Here is a 10,532-nt window from a genome sequence, read left to right as displayed (position 1 = left end):
TATCTATCTATCTATCTATCTATCTATCTATCTATCTATCTATCTATCTATCTATCTATCTATCTATCTATCTATACGGTCAGGTGAAAACGACAACCCTACCAATTATCAATATGTACACAGATAACTCGGTTCATGTCTTTAGTGTACTGTAAAGACTAACAATCAATAGAACATGTAGCATTACTCTGTTCAAAGGTTTTGTGTGTGTGTGTGTTCCAGGCATCAGGCAGGTTGGTTACCCTTTAACCTCGACAACGAGCTGCAGGACCTCGCTGAACCAGCCAATCACAATCAGGATGAGCCAGTTGCAGACAACCTCAACAACACGGTGCTTACTTTAACCACGAGTGATGCATGCAACTGAGTATTATTGTGTGTGTGTGTGTGTGTGTGTGTATATATGTATACATATACACACACACACACACACACACACACACACACACACACACACACACACACACTTACTTCCTATTCACTGCCTCATCCTATTTAATACATAGCCTGAGGATGAAGAATCTTCTGCTGTTCTAAAAGCAAAAATAAAATTTTTTCGTGCCGGCCATTTTAATAGGAACACTTGCATATTTATGCAATCAGCCAGAGTTCTGTCTCAGCAGTGTGTCAGACGAACATGGAGTGAGAAAGAAATGATGTATTTTGAGGAAAACATTTCAGGATTTTTCTCCATATAGTGGACTTTAATGGTGCCCGCGAGTTTGAACTTCCATAATGCAGTTTAAATGCAGCTTTCAAGAGCTCTAAACCATCCCAGCCCAGGAAGAAGGCTCTGGTCTAGAAAAATGTTCAGTCATTTCTCGCCTAGCACTAGCTCTGGGATGCGCGTCCGTGGCACTACGTAATCACGTCGAAAGGTCACGCGCAACATAGTTTTCACACTGGTCACGTTTTCTGTGGTCCAGATTGGAGTGTGATTGTTCCCAATGCCTCCTGCAGCTTTGGTCTGAAGGTCTGAGGCTCCTCACCTCTGCTGTATCTCACCACATTTCCCTGCTATTCATGCTACATGTGTTTTCTGTAGAACTCACACTAACTCCTACAGGTAGTCTCAGGGTTTAGGTTGTTTCAGCCTTTTATTTCTGATTCCAGTTAACTAGATCCAAACAATCAATTTTTATTTGTTTATTTATACTCCTCCCCCCCACCCCACCATCACACACTTTGGAGAATGGTACACAGTTTATTAACAAGTTACATTAAATGGAAGGGAGGACTGAAAAAGGAAAGAGAAATTGAGGGGAAAAAACTGAAAGAAGACAATTTGCACTAAAAAAAATTCAGCCTTGTTGTTGTGTATTAAGTATGTGATTAGGTGATGGTCCTTACAGGACACAAGAAAAATAAAAGAGAAGTGTCACTGTCAAATATCATCATGGTATTATCTACTCTTTCTCTCTCTCTCTCTCTCTCTCTCTCTCTCTCTCAGGATCGTCTGGCAGACGAAGGCGAGGAAGAGGAGGAGCAGCAAGAAGGACCCGACGACGACGACGATTATGACGAAGATGACGACGACGATGACAACGAAGAAGGATGGGTGAACTTAGGACTCCTCTCCTCCGCTTGGTCTTTCATCACCACTTTCTTCGCGTCTCTGATCCCCGAAGCCGTTCCCAATGCGGTGAACTGACCCTGAGCTTGACCCTGGCAAATCCCCCCATCTCTTCAGAACAGAGCAGGACACGAATAGAGACACTGTCCGGACAAACCACACCAAATCTCTCTGAAGGGAAGCTGTGAGTGTCGTAACATACACACTCTCTCTCACACACACACACACACACACACATACACGTACGTTTCCCGAGTATTCCATGAAGACTGATCCTCAGCCTCATGAGAAGTGGTTCGAACCACGGACTCGTTAGCTTTTCAAATTGCATTTTATAATCCTCTCGCGTGTCTCCGTCCTTTTAAAACGTCTCTCGTAATTAGGGAACCTCAAAGATGGACGTCGAACAAACAGCAGCCTCTGTGCACTTTATATTTTATGGGGGAACAAAAAAAAGAAAAAAGTGTGTGTCTTTACAAGAGCTGTCCCCCCTGTTTTTTAACACTAAGTGTACTGTAAGTGATGGGGTTTTTGAGATTTTCTTCTTTCTTCTAATCCCTTGGCCTACTTGTTCTTGTATCCTCACTCTCCATGTTCTTCGTCCCAAGGCTTTTCACACAGGGCTGTTAGAGGAAGTTGGCATTTTTCTGAAAAGTGGCCGTGAATGCCCTCAGCCGGAACGAAAGCCTCGTCTACATTTCATTGACAATTTCTCTTCTTTTCTTTTCTTTTTTAATGCTTATGCAACACGGTTATGCGTCAAGTGCTTTAGGGCGAGTGGAGTTTGTGTTGAGTTCGGAGAGAAAAATCACACAGACTTAATAGAGAGACATAACTGAATACAGTCACTTGACCCACATAGATATCTGAAAGCTGCACCAAAAGCAAATGGGCCATGGTTCCTCATACACATACTTGTGGTGCATGGATCTCTCACCAGCCATTTTAATAGGAATAGGAACACCTGCTCATTCATGCAATCACAAATTCATGTCTCAGAAAAACATGCACGCTTTGGGTGGTTTCCACACCGCGTGATGCCGCACTTCCTGTCCACATGACTGTTCCTCAAACTGAACAGGTGATGCTTTTCCTTTCATCAGCTGTCTAGTTTCGGTGAGCCTGTACTGACAGGAGTGGGACACTGCTTTGCTTTTGGAGCACAAGTTGATGCTTTCCTGTTCACCACGGATGGTTGATTTGAGTTACCGTAGCCTTCCTGTCAAGTCAAAGCAGTCTGCATGATTTTATGGATTTTTTTCTGTTGATTGGATAATTGCATGAAGCTGCAAGTGTAGGTCGGTTCAAGGAATACATTTTCCTTCAAAAGAGTCATTTTAAATAATGCAGACTTAATATGAAGAGCAAAAATGTTTTTACACGTGGATTTGTCAGTATTGTTTCATTCACATGGGGTAGTGAACCATGGTCCAGTATATTTTTGTTGCAGTTTGTGTGTGTGTGTTTCTCACCATTTCAAACCCTCATGGTATTACAGCTACTCAAGAGGCTGATGTTTATTTGCTGGTTATTCACAATGACGGCACTTGCAGTAAAATTTCAGATATTTGTCTCCAGTGTTTGTGTGAATGATCTGTTCTCAGTTCAGTAGAAAACATATACCCACTATTAATAATCTAATATTTAATGATAATACTCAAATGCAGTGAAATCAGGTGAAACACAAGGTGTTCCATCCAAAATCCAGTCAAAAAAAAAAACAACAACAAAAGTAGAAGTCGCTAGAAGCGAGGGATGCAAAAGATGAACCTGCACTAGCAGGAGACAAATATAGACTATTAGGAAATGAACCTGCACCAACAGGACTCAAACATGGATTAGCAGGAGCTGAACATGGACTAACAGGGGACAAACCTGGTTTTAGCAGGAAACGAACCTGGATTTAGCAGGAGATGAACTTGGACTAGCAGGAGACGAACTTGGACTAGCAGGAGACAAACCTGGACTAGCAGGAGACGAACCTTGATTAGCAGGAGAGGAAAGTTGACTAGCAGGAGACAAACCTTGATTAGCAGGAGATGAACTTTGACTAGCAGGAGACAAACCTTGACTAGCAGGAGACAAACCTTGACTAGCAGGAGACAAACTTTGACTTACAGGTGAGGACCCTGGATCTAGCAGGACACGAACCTTGATTAGCAGGAAACAAACTTTGACGAGCAGGAGACGAACCTTGACTAGCAGGAGACGAACCTTGACTAGCAGGTGACGAACTTTGACTAGCAAGAGATGAACCTTGACTAGCAGGTGACGAACTTTGACTAGCAAGAGATGAACCTTGACTAGCAGGTGACGAACTTTGACTAGCAAGAGATGAACCATGAGTAGCAGGAGACAAACTTTGACTAGCAGGAGGCAAACCTGGACTTGCAGGAGATGACCCTGGACTTGCAAGAGGCAAATCTTGACTATAAGGAGACGAACCTGGACTAGCAGAGGAAGAACATGGACTAGAAGGGGATGAACCTGGATTTTAGCAGGAGATGAACCTTGACAATAAGGAGACGAACCGAGGCTTTCAGGAGATAAACCTGGACTTGCAAAAGACGAACCTAGACTTGCAGGAAATGAACCTGGACTAGCAGGACACGAACCTGAACTAACCAGAGACGTACCTGGACTAGCAGGACACAAACCTGGACTAGCAAGAGACATACCTGGACTTGCAAAAGACAAACCTGGACTTACAGGAGACGAACCTGGACTAGCAAGTGACGAACCTGAAGCTAGTTAGATTTTCACTTGACCTCCAAAAACCATTCAGCTTATTATTTATAGTTCATTAATTAAGAAACAAGCTGTTCATTTTTTATGATCCAAAACTTCTTCCAGACACATGATTTTTGTTGTGAAGGCTTTGTGATAGGTCATTTGGCACAACTGCAACATGGACATGGCTTTAAGATTCCAACCGAAACCGAAGTGTTCATGTTCACCAAACATTTTATTCTCAAGTACCTCAGTGTGAACGCAAAACGGCGGCAGTGTTATTAATTAACATGCTTACTTATTTATTCAAGCAGCCAGTCATTTAATTTTTAAGTTAAGTAGCCTTTATTTGTCACATATACATTACTGCACAGCGAAATTCTTTCTTCGCATATCCCATCCTTGGAGGGTTGGGGTCAGAGCACAGGGTCAGCCATGATTCAGTGCCCCTGGAGGGCCCAAAGGTAGCAGCTCGGCGCTTTGGCAGGACATCTGGAACATCTGGGGCTACAGGAGGCTCAGGCACAGTGGTTGAAAATTAGAAAGAACATCTCCTGGTCTTTTTATAGTCTTCTTTTTTTGTCCAGTTGCAGTGATTAGCTGACAGGAATGTGGCCGCCTTCTTTTCTACCACATGTTGGATGTTTTGAGATGCTTTTTTGCTCACCACAGTTGTAAAGAGTGGCTGTTTAAGTTACTATAAACGTCCCGTCAGGTCAGAACTCTCTCAGCTTATCTCATTCAAAACAACAAGACATTAAAATATATACATTCTACATGAGATATGGTTTGTACTTTTTAAGGACACTGTCATTTTTGTTTGCGATCGCTGTCATTATTTGGATTTTTTTAATTTCAACTGCAAAAACTTGAAGCAACAAAATCCCAAATTTTGAGGAATATGTTTATCCTTGATTTGTAACATGCAAGCAAGAGACAAGTAAAACTCTTATCCTTGGATTATTCACTGTATACAACCTAAAATACTGACAAAGCTACAACTTAACCACAGAATTCAAATGATCGTATAAAACAAAAGCATTTGGTCTTGAACCACTAGACAGGTTCGAGATGCAGGATTTGCACATGATAACCATTATACCGTGTTATAAAGCTGGATCAGACAAACTGACAGCTCATTTCCCTCTGGGACACATCCGTCCATCCATCCATCCATCCATCCATCCATCCATCCATCCGTCCACCCACTTTATTTCTAATTAGGGTCACGGGGGTCTGCTGGAGCCTATCCCAGCACACATAGGACGAAAGGCAGGGGTACACCCTGGACAGGTCACCAGTCCATCACAGGGCCACACATAAAGAGACAACCACACACATCCATCCATCCATCAATTGTCTATACCCACTTTATTCCTAATTAGGGTCACAGGGGTCTGCTAGAGCCTATCCCAGAGCACATTGGGTGAAAGGCAGGGGTACACCCTGGACAGGTCACCAGTCCATCACAGGGCCACACATAATGAGACAACCACACACACACACACACACACACACACACACACACACACCTATGGGCAATTTAGAATTACCAATCAACCTAATGTACATGTTTTTGGACTGTGGGAGGAAACCAGAGTAAACCCACACAGGCACGGGGAGAACATACAAACTCCACCCAGAAGGGCCCCTGCCTGTTTGAACCTGGGTTTCGAACCCAGGACCTTCTTGCTGTGAGTGCAACAGTGCTAACCACTAAGCCCTCTGGGACACATTTCCAATTCAATCGTCCATTCATTTGATTTTCTGGCAGATTTTTCAACCTACAAAAAACATGGTCAGACTCGGTGTATTTTGATTGTACAATATTTATTATGACCAAAATGAAACGTTAAAAAAATATTTTTTTTTTTTGTGAATTCTACACAAGAACAAAGATTTACTGAAATTCATCACCTGTGTGTGTGTGACTGAAATAAAAACCCAACTTTACCCAATACATTTCTAATGTTTTTTGTTTTTGTTTTACTGTATTATTGCACAGATACATGTCGTACAACACACACTTTCCTCTGTGTGTGTATGTGTGATGCTACACACTAGTGTATGAAATTGTTTACAGTAACCGACATACACACTGACTGTAACACGATGATAAAAAACGCACACAAAGCGACATATTCGGATCTCCAGGGACGGGTATACAGGGAAAGTAAACGTGGCACTTCACGTGACACACACGGTACACACACACACACAGTAGTGCTAGAATACACTGATGTGGTTTCACGGCAGGAAAAGTGCTTTTTAGACACGACGACACACAAAACACACATGGTTAGAACTTCTAAGTAATCTTTGGAGTTATACTATATATAACCTGGGGGGAAAGATTATTATTGAATCATATTGCTGTCCCTCGCTGCGTCCTCTCAGCCTCGACACGTCTCCAAGGCACACGAATAAAACCTGAATGGTAACCCGGATGTTTTAAAGGACGTCCCACTCAAAATAGTGTCTAAACAAATCAGTCAGATACTCCCGAGAACCACTGCTGGCTCTTTTATACTTCATAGGGAACTTAATATGTTTTCTGAATTGAAAGAAAGAAATAGCCTTTATTTGTCACATATACATCACAGCACAGTGAAATTCTTTCTTTGCATATCCCATGCTTGAGGTCAGAGCATAGGGTTAGCCATGATACAGCACCCCTGGAGCTGAGAGGGTCAAGGGCCTTGCTCAAGGGCCCAACAGTGGCAACTTGGCAGAACTGGGGCTTGAACCCCCAATCTTCCAGTCAACCCAGAGCCTTAACCACTTGAGCCACCACTGCTAATTGTCTTAATTACTTGCTGAGACTGGGTCAACTTGTAATAATAAAAATGCTAAATAAATATTAAATAAATACGTGAGCTTTTAGTAACGCTATAGCTTGACAATAAATCATCTATTTATTTATTTTTTAATAAAAAAATGATATATATTTTATATATATTTACACACACACAATATGATATAAATATTTTTTATTAATTTATTTTTTTATTTTTTTTATTTTTTTTAATAATTTGTGTTAACTTCTCCAACACCTGATTTTTTTTTATTGCACCTGTGGCAAAAATGAAATCGGGACTATTTTAATGATCTGTTGGTTATGCCCCCCCCCCTAATTAATCAATTAAGATATTTTTTTTTATAAATCATCAATGAGTCATTTGGGATATGAAAATATACAAAATAAAAAAATAAATAAACATAAATAAATATTTCTTTCCAGCATTTGAATCAGCTAGTACTACTACTAGAGCTTTGAACATGGCTTAAGTAAATATCAGGCGATTGATAATAGATCAGATAATAATGACTGACATTCATCAAGATGGGAGAATATGATCAAGCGTTTACGTCGACCACTCAGACTACTGTAACGTACATTTTTGTTTGTTTACTAGGTGTAAAAAAAATAAATAAATGGACCAACATTCTGAATCATTTAGACTTGAGTCTAGTTCACTTCCGGTCTAGATGTGTAGGAATATCGCTATTGCACGTTAAATTCACTACGCTTGCTCTGTTCGCTGGAGGTGAATCATTTACGCTATGTGGAATCGACTCCTAGTTTTCAATGCCTGGAATCAGGGAATCGACTCCTTTTTTTTTTCGGAATCGACTCCCTGAAGTTTTGATGTGAATGTGAACCGAAAGCAGGATGGAGACTGGCTGGCGACACGTAACATCATCTACAGTGTTGTTCATGTTAAGATTAAACCATGTAACTGATACTAAAATTCACTGACAATTTTTTTGTTAAAAAGATTCCATCGATTTTTTTGCCAGTTAGCTGTTCTGCTCAATATATGTTACGCAGTCAGTGATTTAAGGCGTGGAAGCCTGCTGTCAGACTGCACCTATATGGATAAAATGTAGACTATTGTAAATGAACAAAAACAACAAGAAACATTTACTAAATAAAACGACAAAGTGTCTCCTGTGCTTGAATAATAAAGAAACAATAACAGAGTCATTACAGTATTTTCTGTGTCGTCAGAGTCGGGTTCCTGCACACACTGTGCTCTCTCTCCTCCACGGCTACTCTCTCTCAGTCTTCCAGTCCAGTAGTGGGCGCCGGCTGACTCAAGCCCCAGGATCGAGTTGCTGATTATGAGCTGCTTCGCTCCAGCGGTGGAGTAGGCGTGGCTCCAAAAATGAAGGAATAAACTCCGCCCTAAAGTGCCGTCTCTACGTTCGAGTTGTCCTTTCCACCCCGGACTGCTTCTATGTTCAGCCTAGCACATGCCACCTTCTCCTGACTGTGACACACACACACACACACACACACACACACCACTTATAAAAAACATAACACTAACAGCTTTCCATTTGTTTATCACTGATCATGATTAGAACATCACACACACAATAAAACAGAGAGGGGTTAATGGTCATCAAACATTTTGTATCACAGCACCGAACAGCCGGATTCGCAAAACTGATTGGTCAGTAGAGGTCAAATTGTGATGGCTGGACGACTGGATCAGAGCATCTCCAAAACTGCAGCTCTTGTGGGGTATTCCCGGTCTGCAGTGGTCAGTATCTATCAAAAGTGGTCCAAGGAAGGAACAGTGGTGAACCGGCGACAGGGTCATGGGCGGCCAAGGCTCATTGATGCACATGGGGGGTGAAGGCTGGCCCGTGTGATCCGATCCAACAGACGAGCTACTGCTGCTCAAATTGCTGAAGAAGTCATGTGAGTGATTATAATCAGGACAGTAACCTTGGTCCATGCGGGTTATAGAGGTATTTAAGGTGAAATTCTTCACATTCGCTGTTATAAGGAAGATCTGAATGTTAATCTGGGGTTCAAACTATCACTGTTTTTTGTCTTACATCATACTCGTCTTCTGTACTGTGAGTGGACAGAACTGATGTCTTGCAGGACCTGTGTAAATGCAGTGGAGGGTCAGTGAACAGTACTGTTTATAGACTGAAAAAAAAGCAGTTGTTGGAAATGGTATAGGAATTCTGACATTACAGTACCCTACGCTGGCCTCAGGACACAAGTTTCCATGTGTTTCCCTGTGATTACTGTTTCCATTTAGAATCATTTAGAATCAATGGAGTAGAAGCACAACACTCCTGCCTGAATCAGGCTTCTTAACCACTGTATACAGACATGCCTTTCTATATAACCCTAGCTGTTTTTCTTCTACCGGTTTGCCCTAGCTGTTTTGCCTTAGCTGTTTTGTCCTAGCTCTTATGCATTAGCTACTTTGTCCTAGCTGTTATGTATTAGCTGTTATGTCCCAGCTGTTATGTATTCACTGTTATGTCCTAGTTGTTATGTCCTAGCTGTTATTTATTAGCTGTTTTGTCCTAGCTGTTATGTATTAGCTGTTATGTCCCAGCTGTTATGTATTCACTGTTATGTCCTAGTTGTTATGTCCTAGCTGTTATTTATTAGCTGTTTTGTCCTAGCTGTTATGTATTAGCTGTTATGTCCCAGCTGTTATGTATTCACTGTTATGTCCTAGTTGTTATGTCCTAGCTGTTATTTATTAGCTGTTATGTCCTAGCTGTTATGTATTAGCTGTTTTGTCCTAGCTGTTATGTTTTAGCTGTTATGTCCCAGCTGTTACGTATTCACTGTTATGTCCTAGTTGTTATGTCCTAGCTGTTATTTATTAGCTGTTATGTCCTAGCTGTTATGTATTAGCTGTTTTTCTTCCTGTTCCTAGCTTTTTTTTCTAATGGTTTTGTCCAAGTTGTTGTCTCTTAGCTGTTTTGTTCAAGCTGTTATGTCCTAGCTGTTATGCCTTAGCTACTTTGTCCTAGCTGTTTTTCTTCTAACAGTTTTGTCCAAGCTTTTTTTTCTAATGGTTTTGTCCAAGTTGTTGTCTCTTAGCTGTTATATGCTAGCTGTTTTGTCATAGCTGTTATATTCTAGCTGTTATGTCCTAGCTGTTATATCCTAGCTGTTATATCCTAGCTGTTATGTCCTAGCTGTTATGTCATAGCTGTTATGTCATAGCTGTTATGTCTTAGCTGTTATATTCTAGCTGTTTTGTCCTAGCTTTTATATCCTAGCTGTTATGTCCTAGCTGTTATGCCTTAGCTACTTTGTCCTAGCTGTTTTTCTTCTAACAGTTTTGTCCAAGCTTTTTTTTCTAATGGTTTTGTCCAAGTTGTTGTCTCTTAGCTGTTATATGCTAGCTGTTTTGTCATAGCTGTTATATCCTAGCTGTTATGTCCTAGCTGTTATATCCTA

General features: G+C 41.1%; 2 protein-coding genes across 7 annotated transcripts in view; one reads left to right on the top strand and one right to left on the bottom strand.

The window, feature by feature from the left end:
* Positions 1-6,263, top strand: part of LOC131364546 (homocysteine-responsive endoplasmic reticulum-resident ubiquitin-like domain member 2 protein) — a 23,372-nt gene extending 17,109 nt beyond the window's left edge. For both annotated transcript variants that reach the window (XM_058407765.1, XM_058407764.1), the window contains exons 8-9: positions 223-331; positions 1,451-6,263. In XM_058407765.1, the coding sequence (XP_058263748.1) occupies positions 223-331; positions 1,451-1,651 (310 nt within the window). In that variant the 3' untranslated portion in view covers positions 1,652-6,263. The remainder of the gene's footprint in view (positions 1-222; positions 332-1,450) is intronic.
* Positions 6,264-7,287: 1,024 nt separating this feature from the next.
* Positions 7,288-10,532, bottom strand: part of LOC131364544 (sodium bicarbonate cotransporter 3-like) — a 38,415-nt gene continuing 35,170 nt past the window's right edge. For 4 of the 5 annotated variants that reach the window (XM_058407759.1, XM_058407762.1, XM_058407761.1 and 1 more), the window contains one exon: positions 7,288-8,577. In XM_058407759.1, coding sequence (XP_058263742.1) covers positions 8,493-8,577 — 85 coding nt within the window. In that variant the 3' untranslated portion in view covers positions 7,288-8,492. Of the gene's footprint in view, positions 8,578-9,154; positions 9,207-10,532 lie in introns of all 5 variants that reach the window. The other variant, XM_058407760.1, reaches the window with a different exon arrangement.

This window comes from Hemibagrus wyckioides, linkage group LG14, assembly GCF_019097595.1.
Source record: "Hemibagrus wyckioides isolate EC202008001 linkage group LG14, SWU_Hwy_1.0, whole genome shotgun sequence".
NCBI lineage: Eukaryota > Metazoa > Chordata > Actinopteri > Siluriformes > Bagridae > Hemibagrus > Hemibagrus wyckioides.
This window is presented reverse-complemented; position numbering and strand designations above follow the sequence as displayed.